General features: G+C 44.5%; 1 protein-coding gene across 14 annotated transcripts in view; it reads left to right on the forward strand.

Annotated features, from left to right (window-relative positions):
• Positions 1–26,376, forward strand: part of DTNB (dystrobrevin beta) — a 207,661-nt gene that overhangs the window by 173,288 nt on the left and 7,997 nt on the right. For 6 of the 14 annotated variants that reach the window (XM_090281077.1, XM_090281081.1, XM_090281080.1 and 3 more), the window contains 3 exons: positions 3,400–3,420; positions 24,909–25,068; positions 25,904–25,993. In XM_090281077.1, coding sequence (XP_090137203.1) covers positions 3,400–3,420; positions 24,909–25,068; positions 25,904–25,993 — 271 coding nt within the window. The remainder of the gene's footprint in view (positions 1–3,399; positions 3,421–24,908; positions 25,069–25,903; positions 25,994–26,376) is intronic. The other 8 variants (XM_090281084.1, XM_090281088.1, XM_090281086.1 and 5 more) reach the window with 3 other exon arrangements.

Below are 26,376 nucleotides of genomic sequence, written 5' to 3' on the forward strand. Positions count from 1 at the left end.
TTACAATTTCCATAAAATAAGCACGACCCTGCTGCCCTGTTTTGTAGGATCCCCATCCAGGTTCTTAAACAGAAATATTATTGTTTGCCCACCTGACAGGCTGAGGCCATTCAGACTGGGAGGAAAAATTTACAGATACCTCCAGGAATGTTGTCTTTTTATCCATTGATTAGAATTCACAGTCGAAATCTCATTCCTTCCATGTCCAGCTTCCTAAAAGGATTACAGTCTTAATTTGTGTGTTATATACACCCCTAAAAGGCCATACATACATAGGAATCACTGACTTCCATTGAGATTTCAAAGATGTTTTCCAACTATTAAAAAAATATATTCACCAACACATAATAAAAGTACCCTTCAGAATTCTCCTAATTTTTATTTCAGAGGACTGTCCTGCTTTCATTTAATTCTTTCATGAAACAGCTGTGAGCAGTTAGTCAAATGGACAATCAAGCCACACAGTCTGGGATGCTCATAAATTAAAACACACCACACAACAAGTTTCCATTTCACAGGGAGTTCTTTCATTTTACTCCTTCAGTGAAATATCAGGTACTTTGTCTATTTATCTGAAAAATTATAATAGAAAGAAGCATACATATGAAGTGTCATCATTGTTTATGAATTCATTAAACAAAAATCATAAATCCTTTTTTTTTGGAACAAGGTTGAGTAAAAGTTAATCATACATTTAACCAAAAAACGTATCGAATTCCCAAGTGTTGTGTTTAGATATTTGGCATATAAGGTGAATAGACTCAATTCCTATCACCAAGGAATATCAGGGACCTTACTGTTGCTTTTATTAATGACATAATTGGACTGACTCAAGTACCCGTGCTTCAGAATGTATCTTTTCCTTACATTTTCCCCTAATTAATGAGTGTATGGATGGCCTCTGCCTCAGACTTCTTATTTAATCTAGAAATGGTTATGTGTTGGTATTTCAATTTCTAAATTATGTTCCCAACATTTTTCTACATCATTTTCCATTTTTCCATTATTGCTTTTGAAACACATTTACCAGATGAATTGTGTTGTTTTAAATTTCAACCTCGTTTGCAAATGAGGTTTCGAAGGCACATTTTTATATAGATGACTACAGTGACTATGGCATTACTCTGGGCACCAGGCCAGGCATTCCCTGTGTGGAAGAGCCTCTCATGTTTTAGGAGACATAGCCGTTCTGCATTTGCACTTTATAATTGAGGCATTATTGCCCCCTTTAAATCAAGTTGGCTCCTATGCCTTGTCATCAGTCAATGTTTACTGACCCTAACCGACCAGTCGATAACAAAAATGTTCTAAGACCTTCTGTCTGGCTTATTTTCTGTGTTGACAGAGCCTTCAAGGCTTTATCTGAATGACTTTCATGAGTTTAAATTATACAACACTGTCCTAAGTAATACTTTGCCAAAGTCCACCCTCTCCTAGTCCCAGCACGCACAGGAGGCCTCTGAGTCCAGAAGGTGCTCCCCTGTCCCCCTCCTCATCCTCACCTGACACTTGAGTCTAGTGCAGATTTTAATGATTTTGTGGCTGGACAAACTATATACTGCAGTCACCAAGTGTGCATACAAACTTGAAATGCCCCTGTTCTGTGGAACCAAAGCTATGTTTTCTCCAATCCGAAACCTGGAGAAAACAGTGAGAAGAGGGAGGTGTCTTAGGAACAGTTCTAAGAAATTACGTACTTGTCTTTTTACCTCAGATGCAATTCCAGCCTGTCAGGATTGCCCCATCCCTCCCTCACCACCTTGGTTTCCATTGCAACACTTAGTGCCAGCAAGAAAAACCCCACATTTTTAAATTGTTTCATAACTGTCCTAGGACTGTTTGCCTTACCAGTGAATGGAAGAAAACTGTTCTGTCCTACAGGGAAGCCTGGCTAGGGAAGGAGTTGGCTTCCCAACTGCAAACCTCTAACCCCTTTTAACTACAGCCATGAATGCCAGATGCAAAAGCCTGCAGACCCTAACTTCTAGGCTAACTCAGCTCACGCTCAGGGCCCACTCTGCCTGGGCTCCCAGGAGTCTAGGTTTGGCCAGGCATCTCGCAGCTGGCTTTCATTATGAGAACCTCTTCCTGGGCTGAGCTGAAAATTTTTGGCACCCCTTTAATTTCTAGTCCATGTCTTTCCCTTGCAAGAATAAAATTATTTTCTCCAAAGTTTTACTTACTCTCTCCCTTTTGCAATCACTTGGCTTTGCTGAAATCATGCTTGCCATCACACCCAGATCAGCGCACTGAGAGCCCTCGCCCTTTCCTAAGGCTTCCTCCTCACAGGTTTAGTAAAAACTGCCCGGATAAATGGACCCAATTCAAGCAGAACCATTGCAACAGCTTGTAGATGTGCGTACGTGGGCCAAAGAGCAGAGGCTTTCTGACCCCAGTTACCCATGATGAGGCACCAAAAGGAAGCGAAGATACCCATTAAAAGACAGAGTGGCTGAGGAACAGCGGGATGGGGAGAGGGAAAGTGTTTATCTCCTCTTCACTGTGCTTTCTGCAGCGCCTGGTGGCGCCTCCGAGAGCAGGCAGTTAGCAGGTGCCTGCTCTGCGCACATCACTGGGAGGCTTCGAAAGACGGAGGCCATCTTGTGCTTCCAGAGCTTGATGCGTTAGAAGTACTGAATGAACCCGTGTTGAGTTAATGAAAAAGTGAGGTCTCTCGGGGCCCTGAAGCAGTTGCAAGCTTACTGGGGGAGCGGTGGTGCATGTGCATCTTTGAAAAAACCAAAGCAGCCCAGAAGCAAGTGGAGGGAAGGGGACTACATCGGCGATGAGTCTGCGGGCATGCGGATTGCTAGTTGGGGAGTTTTCGAACAGTGGTTCACCAGAATCAGCTGAAAGGCTATTTAAAGGCATTGCCAGGCCCCACCCCAAGAGTTTTGATCTAGTTTGTCTGGAGTGGGGTCCAAAATCTGCATCTCTGACAGGTTTTCAGGTGCTGCTACTGCTGGTCTCCATTCCACACTTTGAGGACCACCACCTGGATAAATGTGCCTAAACACCTGTGAATACTATGACTGGTGAAATAGATTATTGCGCTTCTGAGTCATGGCCCAGCCACTTCTTTTGGGTTTCACTAAATAGTTACATGTTGGGAAAGTCAGACTCTGATCCTTTTTGATGCATCAAGTGAGGAAGTTGGACTAGGTAGTTTTGACCTTGCAGCTCTAGAAGTGAGCGTTTGATGACTGGATGGGGCAGAGGCCAGCCATGCGCTCTGTCCAGCTGATGATTCTCTATGGTGGGCAGGGCTTTGATCCTTGAACCTGAGCGCCTGGCCTGATTTGCCCTGTTCTTCTGTCATTTCTTCTAAATGTTTGTGGTGATGGGCATTAATCTCTCTGGTTTTTTTTCTGCCTTTTTGTTTTATTTTGTTTTCACCAGGAGGAAGAGCAAAAGCAGGCAGTAAGTGAACTTCAGAATTCTCCATCTGGTTCTTGCTCGTTTGCATGTTCTTCTTTTCCTCATATAACTGGTGTATACTTTCTCCTCTCCTCCCTGCACAAGGTCATCTCTGCAGAATTGAGTATGTGTAAAACCCTCAGCAGTTCTCGCCATGGTGTTGTAAAATGGCCTAAAAGTCCCCCTCCTGTTTACGTAGTAGAGCATGTTCTTATTTGAAACCAGAGCCTGGTGAATTGTTTTTCAAAGAACGCATCTGTCGTGTTTATTTGAGTATGCATGATTATGCCGGCTACAACTGTGTTTTCCTGCTCTTGCTCTCTCTGCTGCTTCCTGTCTAGAGTGCCTTTAATTGCTTGAAACAATTCATGGAGTGGTGGGGTGACCTCAGGTCTAAATACTGTGTTCTGAATAATTGTGCATGAAAATGAGTCATTCTTTAGGGAACTTCAGATGTCCTTTAGTCTTGAACAGGCTTCTGGATGCTGCAGCTCCAGTCACCTTCTTAACCACGTTACCAATGAAAACTAAGTGATGAAGCTACGATTTCCTGCTCAGAGCCTACCCCAGAGGGAGCTCTGGTTTCTCTGAGCTGCGTAGCTGTTGCTTGGTGTTTAGGGAAGGTTGATGTTTGTTTTTATTTATTCTGATAGCTACTAACCCACACAGGAAAATCAATTGAGGGCCTATCCCCAATAGTAGCACCATCTGTTTATATAACATAGTAAGGTTTCCAAAGCATACCTCTTTTACATAAGCTAAAGCTGATCTTTAATTTACCTCAGGGTTTTTTTTAAAGGAGAAAGGTATGAATTGTTAATTCAAAAATTTAATCATTTCTTTTCCAAGAAACAAATTTATCCATGTTTCAAATTAAGAATGGGAATTATGTTTATTATTATTCCCAATTAGGAGAGCAATGGAATCATACAGGAAAGAGGAGAGGAAAGGAAGGGAGAGGTAGAGAAGGGAGAAGGTGAGAAAGGAGTGACAGAGTGACAGCCTGCGAGAAAGAGGACAGGAAGAAAGAATGTGGTGTGAAGAGGGCAGACAATCCAGAAATCTCAGTGGTTTTAATGTAAAGTGTGTTTTTTTCATTCGCACATAGTTTATTGCTTTGATCTATGGCACTTCCATATCAATAAATACATTGACATGGGCAAAGCAGGAGAAGACCAGGACGGAAGGTCAAGTGCAGCAATTTAATGCATCTACCAGGAAGTGACACACATCACTTCCACTCCATTTCATTGGCCAAAGCAGGTCACATGACTGCACTTCACCTCCAGTTGGCTTAGCAGAAGCAGAGAAGCAGGTGCTGGTAATGCGTAGGTGTGGAGTAGAAGGAGCTATCCTTCCTGCTTCCTTCTCTACTCCTTTCCTGATGGTCTCATCCCCTCACTATTGACTGTACCCTTCCTGCTGGCGCAGGGCATCAGCTCACCTGTAGTTTCTGATACCAGTGTTCTCCTTCTTCTCTTCACCCCTCTACACTTCAGAGATACACTTTACAGTTAAAATCACTTGCTGGGAATGTTCCAGCAATTCAGCCAGACTAGCATCTCCTGATCCCTCTCTAAATGTGCCAGCTCAGAGTGAAGCACATACTTAGGAACACTCTACACCTTCCTGAGAACTCTCATGCAGAAGGGGGCAGACAGTGTGGGTGTTTATTTACTGGTAGCAGTAAAACCTCCAATAGACATTTCATTTTTTAAAAATCTTATGGATTACCGTGTAATCTAAGAACCAGAAATTGCCGTTGCTAATGTATTCTCTCTCAGGTCAATTTAAAGCTAACCTTGGGCAGACAAGGGATTAAATGACATGCTCATTCTGAGTAAGATCATCATCCCCCTGAAGCTGGCAAAATGAGAAGCTTGACCCAGACTGCTGAAGCCTGCCTCTCACAAGCCACTTGCATGTACATCTGGGGAGTTCTCCATGGCCAAGGTCCTGAGTTCATGATCTAGTCCTCACAGTCTCATAGGACCATTCATAGCATGAATTGATACAAATTGTATTTTCCTCATCTTTCTCCACTATGGTATGTGGTAAGACATTCTGCTGTGTGGATATAGAAAGAAATAATACTCTGTCCACTTCACAGGTTTAACCTGGGCTCAGCTAAGGCTCAGCTCTGAGGCGCAAATTTGAACGGAATGGCTTTACATCATTCAACATTTTTAAAAAGATTTTATTTATTTATCTTTAGAGAGAGGAGAAGAGAGGGAGGGAGAGAGAAAAGGAGAGGGAAATTGATGTGAGAGAGAGCCATTGATTGGTTGCCCCTCACATACCCTGACCAGGGACCGAACCTGCCACCCAGGATCACACCATCGACCCTTTGCTTTGGCACACCAGTCAGGGCGGGTTCAACATTTTTAACATGTACAGCTGAAAAGACTAGAAATTTTTAGAACTAGTGCTTTTGCTTTAATCTATACCATTCTTGAGTGAGACACTAGAAGTTATTTATTACATAGCTAGGTTGTAATCCTTTCTTCCTCCCAGATTCTGGTTGGTATAGTTTAATTTCTTCCCTATCAAAATGTATTGCCCTAAATGGGTAATTAAATAATTGTAAAAGACTTCTAGAATGAAAAATTGACTAGACATGTCTTCCAAAACTGGCTCCGTAACTCTGTTATAGAGAACTTTTCTTATAGTCTGCCTTCTTGCTTCTTTTTCCATGAGGGATTATTTTGGCTTTGGGGGAATTTGAGAGAAATGGATAACAATTATGACTTTAAAAGCTTTGGTGCTGTGGTTCTACCTTTAGCCTCAGACACTTTTCTGTTGTTTTGAGTGCCACTAGTACAATGCCTCAGTGGATAATTCTCTTTTCTTTCTCCCTCCCTCCTTCCCTTCTCTTTGCTTAGATCCAAGGGTTATAATTAAGGGCACAACTGCCCGGCTATTTCAGATAAGACTTTACTGAGTGAGTGTTCCACCCCAATATACCCTGCAGTTTAACAGGCTCAGGAATTAGACTGTGTCCACGAGTCGGGGTTAACCGGGCCCGTGACCATCATCAGGCTGTAACTAAAGGACTTGGCCTTTTTCGCAGCTGCATCCCCAGCCACTGGCCCAGTGCCTGCCCCACAGCAGATACCACACTCAATATACAGTTGCTGAATGAAAACCGGTATTAACCAGACCTACAAGATTTTTGACTTAAAAATGGTGTTAATTCATAAGTTTGTTAATTGTAGTGGATGTAACTGGTTCAGGTACCTACAGCACTCATTTTGCTCAAGGTACTCTCATATAAAAGGCAGATTCGCTTAGAAGACTAGGGGTGATGATCAAATAAAGAAGATGTGGTCCATCTATACCATAGCATGCTAGTCAGCTATAAGCAAAGATGAAATACTGCCATTTGTGACAACACGTGTAGACCTTGAGAATATCATGCTAAGCGATATAAGTCAGAAAAAGCCAGGAACCACATGATTTCATTTATATGTAGGATATAAAACTGAAACTCATAGACACAGGGAACAGTATGGGGATGACCAGAGGGAAGGGAATGGGGGAGGGTAGTAAAAGGTAAAGGGGGCCACATATATGGTGATGGAAGATGATTTGACTTTGGGTGGTGGGCACACAATGGAATGTACAGATCATGTGTCATGGAAATGTGCACTTAAAACTTATGTAATCTTATTAACCAATGTCACCCCACTAAGTTTAATTTTTAAAAAAGAAGGCTAAATGATGGTTCAGAAATCAGAGAAACAAATTTCAGTGTCACCAAATGAATAGGAACAGAAAGCTAACATACTAGTATTACTATTAACTCTATTATTATTTCCATCTAAAGAACAGATATTGATTATGTAGAATAAAATTATTCTTTCTTTTTAACACAAATAATCTATAAAATGTGGGCTGTCTATAGTTATTTGGAGCACTTGAAAATATTTTTAGCATTATTCAGTACAAACCCAAGGCCCACAGCCAGAAACATGATCATGGGATTTACAAGCATGCTGCAAAGGGGCACACTAGGGGACAGCAGACTGATGAGGGCCCTGCTGGCAATGGCATTGACCACCATTGGGCACTTGAGCTGCGGCTGCTCCAGCCTAGGGCAAACAGTATCCCTGCCCTATTCTGGAGAAATTTCAGATGTATAAATTCATTCTAGGGACACCTCAGGGCTTCATTTTTCCCAATGACTCAAGACTCCATAAAATACTGAGTTGGCCAAAAAATTCATTTGGTTTTTCCATAAGATGGCTTTAGTAATGCTTAGGTATCTTTAGCTTCATTTGAAACAATTTTGTTAGATTGTATTGTGACAGCTGTCATATCATGATGTGTGCATTTAAAATCAAAAAACAAAACACCAAAATTGGTGAATTTCTGAGTAGCCATTTTAATATTAAAGATGAAAGAAAATATGCAACACTTGGCATATTATGCTTTATTATTTCAGGAAAGGTAAAAACACAACTGAAATGCAGAAAAAGATTTGTACAGTGTGTGGAGAAGGTGTATTAAACATGTCAAAAGTGGTTTGTAAAGTTTTGTGCTAGAGATTTCTCACTGGACGATGCTTCGTGACTGGGTAGCCCACTTGAAGTTGATAGCTATTAAATGGAGACATTGAGAACAATCAATGTTATACTATGTGGGAGATAGCCCACATAACTTAAAATATCAAAATTAATAAAATAATTGGTGAAAATGAAAAGTGTGTCTTTTATTTTACAGGAAAAAACACCTAAACGGACTTTTTGGCCAACTCAGTATCACTGCTGGATTGCTAATACCAAATAACATGAGCTATTCAAGGCAAGGGGTTCAGTTTATTCATGAAGGATGGATGTATACCCTTGAACATTTCTCTGATCCCTCCTATTAGAAGATATTACCTTTTATGTACAGATCATCATCAGGCTTAAAGACTATAACTTTAGACAGTGAAATGTAAATACAGGGAGCTCCGCAAGGATGACCTTGACCCAGATTAATACATAGTAGGGTGGTGGTCCACAGGACATGGATGGTACTCTGAAAATTCCCCTAAGAGAACATTGCTGCACTTAGGACCTCTCTTGTTGCTTCAGTCAGTTGGGATATCAAGTGGGATCCTGCCCTTTTTGATTCCCAGAACCAAGAAGATAACCCACCACATCTACACCAAAGAAAGCAAGGTATAGGCTGGCCCTCTCTGACCACAATCCCACCAAATATGCCTAAAGAAAGAGCATTCAGTATTTAGTTAGCCTTGGTGGACACCTAAGGACTCCAACAAACCTCATGAGTGTTAACTTTGTACATTTAAGAGAAAGTACTTTTTAAGAAAAACATACATAACAAATAAAAGTCCCCTCTGTCCATTAAAGAAATTACTGGCGAACCTCTTGCTGTGCTTATGGGTTGTTTCCATTCTTGGTCACTTAACCTTTGGACACAGTCTCACTGGGAGATGATTCACATGCCTTTGAAATCTTCTGGACTCTTCACCCTCACCCCTACTTCATACTCTGAAATAGAAGCCTGCATCATCTACTTTTTCCTGAAAGGCAAAGGGTTGCCATTTATTTATTTATTCAGCAATGTCTTACTATCCATGTTTGAGGCGGTGAGCCTGGCCTTTTGGAGGATGCAAAGAGAAATCCTACACGAATCCCACCTTCAAATAGCATGGAAGTTACTTCATGGTTGGCATGATGCCCTAGATACAGAAACACAAGCCAGGTCAGTGATATCCTGAGCCTCAGGCACCACTGCGGCCCACCTGAGTCTGCAAAACTGCACGGGTGTCTTTCCGTAAACGAGAATCCATGTGCCATAGTAGGTGGTTCTGCCACAAGCCTGCAGCCTGGGCCCAGGCCTCGTCTGTGTGCGTAGACGCTGTAGCCTCACCGCATGTGGATGTCCTCATCCACGTCTGCAGTGTGCTCGCGCGTCAGTCCTGGCTTTTATACTTGCTACAGGGACCTGGCAACTTACTGGTTTTTGTTTTTGTTTTATTTTTTCCCACAAGAGGAAATGCCATTACAATATTAAAAATGGGTGTTTGTATTTCAGTCCCCCCCAAATTACTGAATGCCTTATAACAGGCTTACAGTCTGAGGATCCAGGGGAAACAGCTTTGGGTCTTGACACACTCCCAATATTTTTCTTTATTCTTATCTATGACAAGCTGAGAGATTGACTCACCTGCTTTTCTCTTTTCCTCCTGTACTATATTTCTCTTTTCCTCTCCTGACCGGAATGCATACAGCTTATGAAAACTATCTGCCAGAGGGTCCAGGAAAAACCTACAGACCAGGCTGGAGATAATTGCCTTCTACTGGAGGAATATTGAATTCCTAGGACCCCCCCTACCTTCCCCCAGAATACTGCAGGCTGAGTCTCAGCAGAGCATCAACAGAAAAGAATGAGTGAAAGATGACCTCTAGGTTTTGAGCCTAAGAACCTAGGAAAATGATGAGTACCCTTGACTGAAAAAGTGAAAATGGGGAGGTGATCTGGGTTAGGAAGGGAACTTGGACCTGATTTTGAATCTATTAAGTTACAAAGAATAGGCAGGCAGGCAAGCTTTTTGTCTGGTCTGCTAGACACTCAGGGATATGCAACTGGAATTTCAGTGACAAAACAGGGCTAGCATTGTAGATTTGGAAGTCTGCAACATAAAATTTGGGTAGAAATCATAAACATGAGCCTTGGGGAAAGCCCATAGTAGACAAAAAGAAGACAGAGTAGTGGGCAGGAGGGGTAGGATTGTGGGTTCTTGTGAAAGCCCAGACAGTTTCGAGAAGGAGGAAGTTAATAAGACAATAAGCAAGGAAGCCCTTGAAATTGACAGTGAGGAAGTTACCAGCAACCCTGGGAAGGAAATTTTTAGTAGAGTAGAGGTGTGCTGACAGCTCTGAAAAATGGGCTTTGTCTTGTCCGCTCGCCCGCATCACTCCTCACCCACTCACCTTAAGAAAGGAAGGAGTTAAATCTTCAGTCCGCATATTAGATTATCTGACTCAGAACCTTGTTCACAAAGCTCCATTTCTTTTTTTGTCTGAACATGCACATAACCCTTACAAACATCAGTTTCCTCACATGCAAACTTCCAGCATCACAATTCTTTGATCCTTTCATCACTGATACCAGATGGTATATTGGGGAAAGTCTATAAACCCGGAAGTGGCTACAGAAATTCAGTTTGCCTGATGTGTCCTTTTGTGACTTTGAAACCCTTTGGTCCTCACGTCATTGTCTGCACTTCCAGTAACCAACTCCTTCCCCGAGGCCTGTTGATGCCAATCACCTGCCTTCTACTTTTCCAGACAAACAAATGCATTCTATGAACAGGGCGTCTCCTCCTCCCTGAAGCCCACTCCTTCGGCTTATTTCTGGGATTCTTGGCAGGAATTCCTGGTGCTCTTTCTGTTAGACCTCGCCCCACTGTTAGGCTGGTTCTGATGTTCATATTAAAAACAAGGCTGAGGTAGGAAGCTTCCTGGCCTAGAGTCCTGGACTAAAGTGAACATCTTTTCAGCTAAAGGAGCATGTTCCAAAGGCTACAATAGACTTTTATACTCGTCTCTGTTTACTGCTAATCATAATTTGGCAAGTAGAATTACTGTCATTTGAAGCTGTAGTATAGCTGTCTCAATGCTTAAAAAAGAGAGAGGGAGGGGCCTGTTTTCTAAAATTAGAGGCAATGCGGAGAGACAGTTTACTGCAGCTGAAGTGTTACCTTTAATAAGAATCTCTACCAATTCACCACCGCTCTGCTAAACTGGCTAACCATAAATCATTTGGTGCTTTTATTATTGTGTATTCTTATTAATTTCATAATTTATAACATTCGCCATTTATACATTACTTTCACCTTTCAAATCTCACCTCCTAAATTTAACCAGCTCAGACCTCAGGAAACCAAGAGAGAGCCTAGGAGATTCTCTGGTCTATAGCTGCCCCCCGGGGCATCTCCCAGTCGGGCAGAAGATATCAGAGTTTATTCTTGGGCCCCTTGAAAGTTCTAACCTGATCTTAGGCTACTGGTGGCCTGCCTTTCCTCTGCAGCAGCTTGCCACCTGGGAAAAGCAGCCCTGGACTGGCCACCCTTTAGGATCTTATGATTCTGAGTCACCCTCAGGCAGGTTTCTTATTCTCAGCACCATGGATATATGGAGCTAGATCGCTTTCTGTGTATTCTATGCATTGTAGGATATTTAGAAACACCTTGACCTCTACCTCCTAAAGTCTAGTGCCAGCCACGCCCACCCCCACCCCAGGCTCCCAGCAGGTAAAGTTACCACTGATTAAGAAGCACTGCCCTGAGCCCAGAAAACCTCTTTCTCTGATACCAGTCTGAGCGCCCCTACCCCCATCATTCCTTATTCAGAGGTTTAAGGGTGGGAGGGGTGAAAAAAGATTTCCAGTCACCTTCCCCCACATATCACTGTTCTGTCCCTACCTCCTGCTGTGCTAAGGTCATTGCCAGCACTCCTTATGCGCATGCTCTCTTCCCATCTCTGCTCTTCCTACTCAGTGGTCAGGTACAGTCCATTTTTTCTCCAAATGCTTGCTTTTCAATTCCTGTCACCATTCTTCATTCCAGCCTCCATCATCTGTCACCTGGTCTAGGGGAACAGCCTCCTAATAAGTCCCCTTGTCTGATGTCTCTTGCTTCCCAGTCCCTCCTTCACATTGCCCCAGATTCCTAATGACAGGTCACATTGCCCTCCTGGAAACCTTTACCAGCTCCCTCTGCCACTGCCTAGAGCAGGTCAGCAAGCTTTCACTTAAAGGGTTAGGCAGTAAATATTTTAGGCTTTGTAAGCCAAACCAACGTTATTATATAAGTACTTATATAACCACTTAACATATAACCATTTCAAAATGTAAAACCATTTTTAATCATGGACTGTAAAAAACAGGTAGTGAGCTGGATTTGGCCATGGGCTGTAGTTTTTCCATTCTGTGGCCTAGTCAATAAACTTGATGACCCTTTATTTATGGCTCCGCATTATTGTGCCCCTTCCTTTCCCACCACATCGCTTCTGTGCTCCCACAGCACTTCCTGCCCCTATGCACAGTCTCCCCTCTCTTTGTTCATGCTCTTTCCTCACCTGGATCGCCCTTCCCAAGCCTTTGCTACCTATTGAAATCGTACCCCTCAAGATACTCTCAGATGCCACCTCTCAGTGAAACCTTACCCTGTCCTGGAAGGTCAGAGTTCAGCCCTCTGCGTCTGTGCTGCTTCTCCTTTGTACCTGCGGGTAGGCGCGGATTTCATCCTCCTTTGCACGTTAGTTGAACACGTGCCCAGCTGCCTCCCAGCCTGTGAGCCTCCCCATGGAGACCTTGCCCCTCACAGCCCCGGCACCTTGCAAAGTAGTTATAGCGGGTAGCACGCTATTGAGCTGAAGTGTGAAACTTGATATATTCATCCTCACCAACCTGTGAAGAGATTATTACCCCCATTTTATAGATGAAGAATATGAGGTACCAGAGACGTTAAGTAAGTTGCCCAAGATCACACAGCTAGTAAATGGCAGAGCTGGAATCCAAATCTGATTATCAAACTGCAGGGCCTGGACTCTGACCATGATGTTATATATACCCAGGGACTCAGCAAAGAGTGGTGTTGAAGCGTGCCATCCCTCCCCATGCTAGTTTGGCCTACCCATAAAGAGCATTTAAGTTTGCCTCACGGAATTTCAGTATATCAGCGATAGGTTCTGGCTGCCTGAACTGTCTGAATAAGGCCCATGCTCTCCTGGGAGCCTGTTTTCTTCTTTCTACTATACAAGCGGGTGTTTGGCATTTGTTTTACAGAGAATTTTTTCCGTAATGCGGTTCCTGATCATTTTGCTAAGAACTGGAGTTAAATTCCTACACTGAGAACTAATAGGATACCATTTTTCCAATAGAGCGGGGCAAACTAGGGGAAACAAACAGAAAGAGGTTAATTCTAGTCTCGGAATTTATTAGCTTCCCTATCTAAAAGTTTAACTTTCAACTCACCTTTGATCTTTGGGTTTATGGTGAGTTTTAATAGGTTGCTCTTTGTCTCAGGAACTCAATAGGCTTTCTTCTGCCACTGAGAAAGATAGCCTGGCCCCCACCCCTTTAAGCCTTGCGGTAAGCCTTGTCTTCTGTATAATTTAGTTTGACTTGAATAGGGACAGAATCATGAAGGCTGAGAACCACGACCTTCCACCCGTCGCCAGTACTGTGATCACAACGTCCCGCGGCCCTGCCGTAGCTCTTCCCTGCCTGGAGCCTCTTTCCCCACAGGCTACCACCAGGGACAGGTTAAGTGCAAGCACCGAGTTTCCTGAAGTGGCATGGGAACAAACAGGTGTCAGCCCTCTGAGAAGGCACCTCGTGGCAGACCTTTTGATGGCCCTAACTTTCCAACAGGCACATGCTAGAAGAATGTGTATTAATGGTGGTAAGGGAAGAGACATCATCAAACTCTCCAGCCCTTCCCTCAGTGGTCAGCAGCCAGGTTTACCTTTAAATGCTACCCTGCACTCAGGCTCACAGGTAGGCACCTTTGCCGGGAGGGCAAGGTCTCCAGGCGCGTCCCCCACCTGCTTTAATTCACCGCCGAGGAAAGCACAGCCTGCTTCTTTGCTCACTGCTCTGCGATGGTCTTCCTCACCTCCTGCACCCTGCTCTCCATCCTACTCGCTTCCGTCCCTGCTCCTAATTCTCGTCGAGCTAGGCAATTACTGTCATGTTCTGCAGCTGAACTGACAGGGCAGCATCAGATGACCCTCTCTCTCCTTTACCGCTGTGTTTGATGAGGCAGCTGCATTTTCCCAGCAGAGCCGACCATCACCAGCTCAGCATAGCGTATGGGTTTTGTTTGTTGTTGCTTTTACCTTTTCTTGAAGGAAAAAAAGGTACAAAGTCTGTGGCTTATACCTCCCAGTTCTCTATGCCTTTGTGGTTGCCTCCCCTGAATTTCAGACTTAGGACTCCTTTCTCCCAAGGTTGTTTTTTGGTGGTTTGTTTTTCTGAGAGGGCCTCTCAAAATCGGCAGTAAAGAGGCCAGTTTGTTTAATTTAAATACACGGCAGCAAAATGAAGGTAATTGTCCACATAGGCCATCTGCTACCTGGCAGGTATCCACGAGTCAGAGAGAGAGAAATGGAGACTAAAGTGTCTCCTTCTGTTGCCATGATTACAGCTTAGTTCGGAGGTTTGGTTGGGGTGTGTGTGGAGGGGAGTGTGCAGTTACCAGGGCCCACAGAGGGCTTTTTGCCACAAGCCTCTCTGGGCACCAGAGATTAAAAAAAAAAAAAAAAAAAAAAATCATACCTGTCCCATGAGTTAAAATGAAGGGAAGGCAGCAGTATTTATGGCGCCCTACTGTGTGTCAGACACCACTCTGGGGATACCTAAACGTGGCCCAGAACAGCACTTAGCATTTTCTTGCTAAGACAGTGCCTTTCTCCATGGGTGGCCGGCTCTCCCTGCCACAGCTTGTGAGTCCCTCTGCTCAGATGCCAGCTGTGGGCAGGGATCACAGTGTCCTCAGGTCACCTTCTCTGGCATTCTCTGTACCTGTTTGCCTCCAATATTAGACTTGCGTTCTAGACAAGAGACCAAGTCATAATTATATTTCTCACATCTCTCACTCTTACTGGAAATGATTTGAAATTGACTGTCCTGTTGAAAATCACGCCGAGCGTCAGCAGTGAGAAGCCTTGGCCAATATGTGTGTTTTCTGGCTCAGAAACGTGTGCTGTGATCCCAGTAGGCCTTGGTTTCTCCCAGCAGTTTGAGGCAATTAGAAGATCCAGGTACCAGTATGATTAGCATTTCTACTAATCAGTCTGTGATCTTAGGACCTCTGTAGGCCTCAGTCTCCCCAAATATAAAATGCATGTTGGACTAAACCAGAGGCTGTCTTCCTGGGGTCATGAACCCTCTGAAATTATAAACATAATTTCTGGGCTATTTCCTTAGAATGTGATACATAGCTTTCTCAGGTTCTCAGCGTTTTTGCTGATTTAGAAGAAGTGAAGAGCCAGCAGACTAGAGAGCTTCTCAGATTATAACATTTCTGTAGCTCTGTATTTTCAGCAGAATTGTTTCCGACTACAAGGGACCTCTGTGTTCAGAGAACCTGAGTCACAGGGCATTTATTGTGTTTTAGTTATTGGTCAGACACGTGGTGAGTCTGTGCTGTATTCAGGCCTTTGTTATAGGTTGTATTTCAATAACATTCCACTGTCCTCACATCAGGAAACCTTCGAACACCAAACAGCAAGTTTCAGAGCTTCTTGGCTTCCCAGGCTGACGGCCCCGCTACTGGCACCTGAAACCCAGGGGCCCACGGTGGTTTTATACCCTCATTGGTCAGCTTATTTCCATCCCGAGCCACCTGACTAGTTCCTCCACCCTCACCGACTTCTGTGCGGTTCTGAATTTCCCCATCATCTCGTCCTAGCTATGAAGCTCCCCTGGCCTCCTGTGCACTTACTCGAGATTGGTTTGCATGGAGTGCAGTACTTGGCGCTCTCCATGGGGAAGGTCTGCCTCTCTGAACGTAAAACCCATCTGTGCCTTTGAGACGAGGTACAGCGAATGCACAGCACAGAGCTCCAGCTTCATTTTTAGTGTGCTCCGCCAGCCCAGGCCTACCCAGAGGGCCAAGAACGAACCAACCTAACCCGGTTCGTAGGTGATCAGCAGCCTGCCCAAAGTGTGGCTCTGCAGTCAGTCACTCTCTCGAACTGTACGAGCTCCATACCCTCCAGTTTGCACACTTAAGGAGGCAGTGTGGTTGGGAGGGAGGGCGTGGCTTAGAAGTCAGGGGACGCGGGTCATTGGAAGGACCTGATTTTAAACACTGTCTTTCTTGAAAGCGCCCCATCCTCTTATAGAGTAAGTAGCCTGCTCCCCACCCCTCCTCACAGCTTTCCTTTTCGTGAGGCCCCTGGTGTTGACTCCACCTGTGAGAAGGATGAGCTAGACATGGAAAACACCATCACATGACCCTGCGACGGCTACCGAGACCCCTCCAAGGAGGATCCTCCACTGGCAGAGGAGTCCTGACCGGAGCAAAGCTGTGCCTGCTTGGCGTTTCTGAGATGAGGTAGCCTGGCAGAGGTCACAGACTCATAGAATTTTATATCTGAGAAATACTTCAGAGACCATCTAGCTGATGCCTCTCAGTTTATAAATAAGAAGACTGAGCCCCATAAAAATTTAAATGCATGTGCTGCACCCAAGCCAGCCCCGCCCGCTGAGCCACACCACCTCCTTCCATATTGTCCCCGAAGGTGGCGAGGGCCAGGTGCCATCTCAGCCAACAGCCTCCTCTCTTCTTCTGAGTCATGGAACTCGCAGCAGAGAACACTCTCCAGATTCTGTAATTACTGACTAAGTAGAGAGGTTGAGACTTTCAGTGTGGGGACCAGCTAAGGTACTCCGGGACCTAGGCACCAACGCAGATCAGAAAAAATTTTCTTGATTCTCTGTCCTTGCCTCTCTTCTCACCCACGGTCCTCTTTCCTGTGGTCTTTGTCCTCTCACAAGAGCCTCTGGGTCTGGTTTCTTATATCCCCAAATTCTCCCTTCTTCTTTCAATCAAACATCCTTCAGATGGGACTGATGTAATACTGCATAAAGAAAAACATCAGCCATGGCGTATGAGTTAACTGTTGCTGCCCAACAACTTACCCCAAAACCTACTGGCTTAGAGCAGCGAATATTTATTAACTCCCAGCATCTGTGGGCCAGGAATCCACGTGCTATTTAGCCAGGTCCTCACAAGCCGAGGGGCAAGATCTCTCACAAGACTGTAGTCATGTCAAGGCCCAACAACTTGCGTGGTTGTTGGCAGGCTTCCTCATGGATTGTTGGACTCAGGGCCTCTGTCCAAAGCAGCTGATGGCTGGAAGCCACCCTCTGTTCCTTCCCGTGGGCCTTTCCACAGGGCAACCCATGAGATGGAGCTGGCTTCCTCGGAGTGAGAAACCAGGAGAGAAGAGAAATGTGTGTGGGGTGTGTGTGTGGCGGGGAGCGCAACACAGAGTCACCGTCTTCTATAAGCTCATCTCAGAAGTGGCATCCCATTGTCCTGCTTCATTAGGAGCAGTCACTATGCCCAGGCCTCATGCAAAGGGAGGGGAATTACACAAGAGTGTGACCGCAGGGCAGGGGGTCACAGAGGCCATCGCAGAGGTCTGCCCGCCACATGTGGTTGTCTAGTTAAAGTATTTCACACACAGCTCTATCGATGACGGATGGAGTTAGTACTCCCCGGAGATTACTGCCTGTCTGCTCTGCCGCCTCAGGGCTGCGGTGCCGGCCCAGATCTTGCTGAGGGTGATTGATCGAGTACTTAACACATGCTTCATGCTGGGTCATCCCTCTGCGACGACTGTCAGCGATGTGAGTTTGAATGTCACAGGCCACATACTCAGGCCAAAAAACCTCTTTTCCTTTTCCTCACAGGGCTTGGCTTCCCTCTTGAGTGCTCAGTGTCTGAGCTGTACACCTCATCCTGGCATTTCCAGGCACACTCTGAAGCCGTCACTTTAGAGATTGTTATCCCCCTTCCTGTGCCCAAGGTTGGCACTACACCTTGGGGACTCATGCTGGGTGCTATTGCTTCAACAGAAGAGTGTCCGCAGCTCCACCTTGATCCATGCTGAGGCCACTGTCCTCCACTGGCGGGCAGGCCTGATCCTCACAGGCAGCATTCCCTGCCCCATGGCTGAGGCATCTGAGGTGATAGGCTCCCCCAGCACCCAAGGGCCTCACATGATCACATTGAGTTTCCAGCTCTGTCACTGAGAGATGACTCTAGGCTCCTGTCTCTCAGTGTCAGCCTGTGGGAAAACCGTCAGCTGCAGGGGTGCATGGGCTTCTCCCTTGAAGCTGCCCAAGCAACCCAGGCAACGCCTTTATTCTGGTCCCTTCACCCATCAAAGGCCCTGGCTTTGCCCATGTCCACCACTTCTGTGATCTTCTGCATCCCAGACTGCGCTGGCTCACGGGATTCTGCCTCAAGGGCTGGCCTCTGCATCGCACTGTCCTACCTTTTCTGCGGGTTTCCTCCCTCCCTCCCAGCTTCCTTATCTAGTTGGATTGGGGCTGAAACTGCTCAATCTGGCTGTTCATAAGCACTTTCCAAAGTAGAATAAGTTTTATGTTTTATTATTTCCTCCCTCTCCCATAAAAATGGCTTAAAAACAGGGGATGGTGGTAATTATAGGTTAAAAGGTAGAGGTGGTTCCCCCAAATGCAATGATTAATAGGTGCTAATGTTATCTGGCCAAAACAGGATCCCTAAGGTATTTGTAAACTAGTTTGGAAGAAAAGATATATACCCTGAAAAAGTAAATAATAATAAATGTTTTATAACCACTGACAAAAAATAGAAGAGATTATTTTAGAAGCTAGAATATGTTTAATTGTCCATGGAAAATTATTATAATTTCCGGCCAAGATGGAGGCCTAGACAGACACACTGCATCTCCCTCCACAACGAAGAAGGAATACAACTACCTCAAACCTAGAGACAACCAGAAGTTCCAGAAAATTGAGCTGCATGAAAGTCCAACAAACAAAGATATAAAGAAGAAATACTCATCCAGACAGGTAGGAGGGGTGGAGCCGGGGCGGGGAGAACATGGTGTGGTGGTGGCAGTAATGGCGGCAGCAGCGGGCCAGAGGAAAGTGCAGTCACATGTTTCAAAAAGTCAGGAGGGACACCTGGGGAGCACTCCTAGCACCAGCCAGACTGCGCAGCTCACAGTTCCAGCCCCAGGAAAAATAAAGCCTCATTACTTTTGACTGTGCAAACCAGTGGGGGGTGGGGGGGGGGGAAAGAAACCGCTGGTCTCTCAGCAGAGTCCGCTTGTTTGAAGGGCCCCCATGGTCCTAGAAGGTCCACAGACTCACCCACTCTGGGAATGACGACCAGGACAACAGCCAATGTGGGAGAAGTGCCTGGAAAAGGGGCTAGTGCTGAGCAAGCGGCATTGTTTCCTCTCAGACCCCTCCCCCACATACAGCGCCATAATGTGGTGAAACGGGTCATCCTATACTGACAATCCCTAAGGCTCTGCCCTTTACAACGTAACAGGAGCAACAGCTCTGCATAAGACACAGCAGCAAACAAGCACAGGAGCCTGTCAAGATGAGGAGACAGAGAAGTATGGCCCAAAAGGGGGAATGGATCAAGATTCCAATGGAAGAACTAAGAGACAAGGAGACAGCCAACCTAACAAACGAGGAGATAGCCAACCTAACAGATGCAGAGTTCAAAACACTGGTGATAAAGATGCTCACAGGCTTGACAGATATGCTTAAGTATGGCAAACGCATAAGGGAAGAAGTGAAGGCTATGCTAAATGAAACAAAAGAAAATCCACACAAAACCAATGGTGAAGGGAAGGAAACCGGGGTTTAAATCAATGATTTGGAACATAAGGAAGAAAAAAACAGTCAACCAGTACAGAATGAGGAAACAAGAATTGAAAAAAAAAAATGAGAGGCTTAGGAACTTCTGGGGCAAATTTAAACGTGCCAACATCTGAACCATAGGGGTGCCAGAAGGAGAAGAGGAAAAGCAAGAAATTGAAAACTTATGTGAGAAAATAATAAAGGAAAACTCCCCAAATTTGGCGAAGGAAATAGACATACAAGTCCAGGAAGCACAGAGAGTCCCAAACTAGCTAGACACAAAGAGGACCACAACAAGACACATCATAATTAAAATGCCAGAGGTTCAAGATGATGAGAGAATCTTAAAAGCAGCAAGAGAAAAGCAGAGAGTTTCCTACAGAGGGGTGCCTATAAGACTCTCAGCTGATTTCTCAAAAGAAACTGCAGGCAAGAAGGGACTGGCAAGAAGTATTCAATATGATGAAAAGCAAGGATTTACAACCAAGATTACTCTATCCAGCAAAGCTATCATTTAAAATGGAAGGGCAGATAAAATGCTTCCCAGACAAGGTAAAGCTAAAGGAGCTCATCATCACCAAGCTATTATTATATGAAATGTCAAAGGAACTTACTTAAGAAGATCAAAATTATGACCATTAAAATGACAATAAACTCACAACTATCAACAGCTTAACCTAAAAAATAAAATCCAACTAAGCAAACCAGACTAGGAATAGAATCATAGGTATGGGGATCATTTGGAAGTTTATCAGCTGGGAGAGGGAGGGGGATAAATGGGGAAATGGTGCAAGGATTAAGAAGCATAATGGATTGGTACAAAACAGACAGGGGGAAGTTAAGTATAATATAGGAAAGGGTGAAGCCAAAGAGCGTATATGCATGACCCATGGACATGAACTAAGGCGGGTAGAATTGCTGGAGGGAAGGGGGTACTAGGCAGAGGGGAGCAAAGGTAAAAAAATTGGGACTACTGTAACAACATAATCAATAAAATATACTTTAAAAAAACTAAAGAAAGAAAATTATTATAAAAGTTAAGCAGTGGTTAACAATAGCAATAAGAGATTTTATAGTGTTCCATTCTGTGGACAAGTCCCATTTTGTTAATCCAGTCACTAGTCAGTGGACTTTTGTATTATTTCCACTTTTGGTCTATTAAACTGTTACTAATGAACATTTGTGTGCAAGTTTTGGGTGGACATATGTTTTCATATCTCTTGGGTATGTACTCAGTGAAATTGCTGGGATATATGATAAATTTACGTTTAACGTTTTAAGAAACTGCTAGACTGTTTTCCAAAGTAGTTGTACCATTTTCCAGTCCCATAGGCAGTGTACCAGGGTTTCAGTTTTCCCACATCCTTGTTAAACTTTTTGATTACAGCTATTTCAGTGGATCAGGGGTATCTCATTGTAATTTCAGTTTTCACTTCCCATATCACTTCTCAAGTTAAGTAGTTTTCCTGTGGATTATTAGCCCATTTGTACATCTTCTTTGATGAAATGTCTGTTCAAGTCTTGCTTGTTTTGTAATTGGGTTGTTTGTCTTATTATCTGGTTGTAAGTTCTTTATACGTTCTGGACACAAGGCTTTTTTTCCTTTTTTTTCTCTTCGAGATTTATTTATTTATTTTTAGAGCAGGGGAGTGGGAGAGAGAAAGGGAGGGAGAGAAACATCAATGTGTGGTTGCCTCTCGCACACCCTCAACTGGGGACCTGGCCTGCAACCCAGGCATGTGCCTTGACTGGGAGTCAAACACGTGACCTTTTGTTTCGCAGGCTGGTGCTCAGTCCACTGAGCCACATGAGCCAGGGCTAGTTTTAATTTTTTGAGAAACCTCCATACTGTCCACAGTGGCTGCACCAAATTACATTCCCACCAACAGTGCACAAGGGTTCCCTTTCCTCCATGTCCTCACCATCAGTTATCTCTTATCTTTTTAATGATAATCCTCCTAACAGGCGTGAGGTGATATCTCACTGTAGTTTTGATTAGTATTTCCCTGATGATTTGTAACGTCGCACACCTTTCGATATACCTGTTGGCCATTTATTTGTATGTCGTCTTTGGAAAATATTTATTCAGTTACTCTGACCATTTTTTAATTGGATTGTTTGCTTCTTGCTAAGTTGTATGAGTTCTTTATATATTTTGAATATTGACTCATCATCACATATACAATTTGCAATAATTTTCCCTTATTCAGGTTGCTTTTTCATTTTGTTGATGGTTTCCTTTGCTGTGCATAGCTTTTTAGTTTGCTGTAGTCCCACTTGTTTATTTTTGCTTTTGTTGTCTTTGCTTTTGGTGCCAGCACCAAAAAATCATTACAAATACCCACAAGTTCTTTATCAGATATAATCTGTAAATATTTTTCCCAGCATATGGCTTTTTTTTTCTTAGTGGTGTCTTTTTTATAATAACTTTATTAACATATAATTTATATAACATACAATTCATTCTTTTAAAGTATACAATTCAGTGTTTTTTAATATATTCACAGAGTTGTGCAGCCATCTCCAGAACCAGTTTTAGAACATTTCATCCCCGCCAAAAGCACCCCCTGTGTCTCAGCTCTCGCTCCTCATTCCTTCCAAGCCCCTCAGCCCCAGACAACCATCAGTCTCCCTTCTGTCTCTATGGATTTGCCTGTTCTGGACATTTCATATAAATAGAATCAAACAACATGTGGTCTTTTGTAACTTGCTTTTACTTCGCATATTTTCAATGTCTGTCCATTTTGTAGCACGTATCAGTACTTCATTTCTTTTTATTGTCAAATCATATTTTATTGTAAGAATATGCCACTTTTTCTTTAAATCACTCATCAGTTGATGGATATTTGGATTGTTTCCGCTTTGGGGATATTATGTATAATGCTGCGGTGAACACTTGTGTACAAATTTTTGTGTAGATACATGTTTTCATTTCTCTTGGGTATATAAATGTAGTAGTGGAATTTCTGGGTCATAAGGTACTCAATGTTTAATCTTTTGAGGAATTGCCAGACTGTTTTTGAAAGCAGCTGCACCATGTTAGGTTCCTACCAGCAGCTTATGAGGATCCCCATTTCTCTATATCCTTGTCAACATTTGTTACTGTCTTTTGTATTACAGCCATCCTAATGGTTGTGAAGTGTTATCTCGTTGTGGTTTTGATTTGTATTTCCCTAATGGCTAATGATGTTAAGCATATTTTTATGTGCTTATTGGACATTTAAATGTCTTTGAAGAATGTCTATTCAGATTCTTTGCCCACTTTTAAATTAGTTTACTTGACCTTTTATTGTTGAGTGTAAGAGCTGTTTACATTTTTTAGATACAAATCAGTAATCAGATATATGATTTGCAAAAATTTTCCTTCATTATGTAAGTTGTCCTTTTACTTTCTTAAAGGTGTCATTTGAAAAACATTTAATTTTGATGGACTCCAATTTATCTATTTTTTCTTTTGTAGCTATTGCTTTTTATCATATCTATCATTGCCTGGTTTAGTTCTTATATTGTGATCCACTTTGGGTGAGTTTTTATAAATAATATGAGATAAGGGCCCAAGTTTGTATTTATCTGTATCATGGAAAAATCTCAAAAAGCATGCTAAGTATTAAAAGCAAATTGCAAAATGATATCTGCTGTATGATACAATTTATGCAAACTTTACAAGCATGGAATGCTATATATTATTCATAATTGCCTATGTACACATAGGTATAAAGTTCCGCACCAAAACCTTTGGTAATGGTTGCCTCTGAAGGGATCAGGTGACAGGACTGGGCCTGGAAAGAATTGGTGGTGAAAGGGGTCTTCAGATTTTACCGCAGTATTTTTAGGCTGAAATAAACTGATATAGTATTAACAATTATTAATTTGGGTGGTATATTATATTATACCTTTTAGCTTCCTCTATTTTTTAAAATTTCTCTAAACACACACACACACACACACACACACACACACACACGAGTCAAAGCAAGAACGATGGAGAACAGCCCATTTCTGCTGAGTTCTGCGCCCACACCGGCTGCAGCATGGAGGTGAGGCTTTGTGCAAACAGCCATCAGCCTGTCCAGGCAGATTCTATTTGTGTGGGGTTTGGGGGGTTCGAGCTAGATCCCAAGAAGATAATTATCTTCGTTTGAACTCATTTGTACACTTTTGTTTATGCTTTCCCAGGTTTCCTTCCAGAAAACCCCAGTCTATCTGCCACACTTAATTTCCCCTGCTCCAAAGAGCAGCAGAGCCTGCCTTAGTGAGCTCTTTTTAACTTGAGGTTTTAAATCGCATCCCATTGCTCCAGGTGTTCTCCAAAACGACACCAGAGCCTTCGCAAAGCGAGTTCGGTTTCCACTAAACACATGGCTAGTCTCACCTAGTCCTGCAAGACAGCCCACAGGAGACCTCACCATGTGTGTCTGACATGTGCAGTTTGACAGGCCAGGTGACCGGGCTTCTGACACACAGACTCAGTCACACGCGGTCTGGGAGCCACTGGGGTGTGGAGGACGCGCCATGGCCCTTGGAGTGAAGGGGTTATTCTAGCATCTCCCACAGACAAGCTCCATAGCCTGACACAAAGCTCTCACTCTTTTATCCTTGGTCTTCTTCTGTAAAATGAATATATGACCTTTCTACACACAAGGTGTCGTGAGTACCAAATGAAGTAGTGTCCATGAATATGTTTGCAAGCAAAATGAAAGACGTGTATGTATTATTTTCCAACTGTGTGACCCCCACCCCCTCTCAGACCCTTGACCCAGCTGCCCTGCTCAGTCTGCCCCCTGAAAGGCCTGCCCCTCTGTGAGCTAGCCTCTGCCTCCCTCCTCCTTAGTCCCTTCTTCTGGTGTCCTCTCTGCCTCTTCTCCCCACTCCCCTTTTGTTTCTCCCCCTCTACCTTTCCTTCTGCCTTTTCTTCCTCGCTCCAGTCCTGGAGGCAGCCTGGCTCCTGCCTTCCCAACGTGGCCATGTGCTGACTGCGTTGCACTGCAGAGCTGAAGCCCAGTCAGCCAGCTTAAGTTGACTAAGAAAAAGAACTCTCCCTTTCTCAGAGGTAAGGTGCCTAAGATGACCTTTTATCTCTTTGATTCTCCTAGGCTCAGGCCACAGGCTCGCCACACACGTCGCCCACTCATGGGGGCGGCCGCCCCATGCCCATGCCTGTCCGCTCCACGTCTGCCGGCTCCACACCCACGCACTGCCCGCAGGACCCGCTGGGGGGCGTCGGGGGAGACATGCAGGAGGCCTTTGCACAAGGTCAGTTTCAGGCGTGGAGCGTAAGGCAGAGCTGAAGGGCTTTGGAAACAGACAAGATTCTTACTGAGAGTTTTCCAGTTTCTTTTCTTTGCATTTGGGTTTAAATGATCAGATTTGTATATACAGTATTAATAAGGCGAGTGCTGGCTCCTTCTCCTTTGACGGGCTGTCTCTAACAGGAGGCCTGCAGGCTTTGTACGTGTGCAAAGAACAGACCTCCTGGGCTCCTGGGCTCTTTTTTCCAGGTTGTGAGAAGTGCCCATTCCTTTGGGCTCTGCTTACTCCAGAGGAATCAGATGGAATAATTCCCAAAGGCGTGTGCTTGCCCTGGAAGGTCTTTAGAGCAGGCAACTGAAGGAAGAGTGGAACCCTAAATAGGGCCTTGCTGAAGGCACATTCAGTCTCAGAATGGCACAACTGTCTGAAGAGCTGGCGGCCAGTGATGTTACGTAGTTGGGGGAAGATGAGGTGGCCAAGGATTCTTGTTGGGGTGGAGACAGAAGACAGGGAGGTGGCAGCACTGGAGAGTGAAGTCCTGCCTGAGACTGAGGAAGGCCTGGGAACAATATTCGTCCTGGAACTCAACTCTTTTGATTGTGGCTAGAGGCACAGAGTTGACAGGTCCTGCTCTTCAGATAGAGGAGGAGAGGGAGGGAAACATGGACTTGGGTACCTCAGGCTGTTGATGTGCCTGGGGGCGGGTGGGGCTGCGGTGGCCCCAGTCCCCTTAGGTATTCGGCACGGCATTCCAGGGCCAAGCAGACTGAGTCACGTGCTCTGCTCTCTCTTCTCCATGTCCACCCACCTGGCATCGCCATCTGCTCTGACTCCTCAGGTACGAGGCGAAACCTCCGCAATGACCTGCTGGTGGCCGCCGACTCCATCACCAACACCATGTCATCCCTGGTGAAGGAGCTCCACTCAGGTGAAGCCCAGAGCCCCCGTCTGGCCTCATTGCTCCCTCCCCCGCGCCCTCCTCACTCCCTCGTCCTGCATCATCAGAGAGCACAGACACCCCATGTCACCACTCCACCCTTTTGCCTTCTAGGAACACACTGGACACCTTCACCCAGAGAACCTCTCTCCCTTGCATAATCACATAGAGATAGTGACTCATTTAGGTTTCTCTTAAGAACACACCTTGTGGAGCAAACACCAGTCAGAATGTAAAGACAGTTAGGCCTGAAGTAGAGTTAGGCTCATTCCTCACTGAGTGTGCCTTCCATCGATGCTCCGCCCACAGCTGCTCTTTCCTAGGCCCCGACCCAGCGTCTCACTCTGGAGCTTTCTTGGATGACTGGGACTGGC

The sequence above is a fragment of the Furipterus horrens genome, unplaced genomic scaffold, assembly GCF_987537825.1.
Source record: "Furipterus horrens unplaced genomic scaffold, mFurHor1.1.pri manual_scaffold_6, whole genome shotgun sequence".
Classification (NCBI taxonomy): Eukaryota; Metazoa; Chordata; class Mammalia; order Chiroptera; family Furipteridae; genus Furipterus; species Furipterus horrens.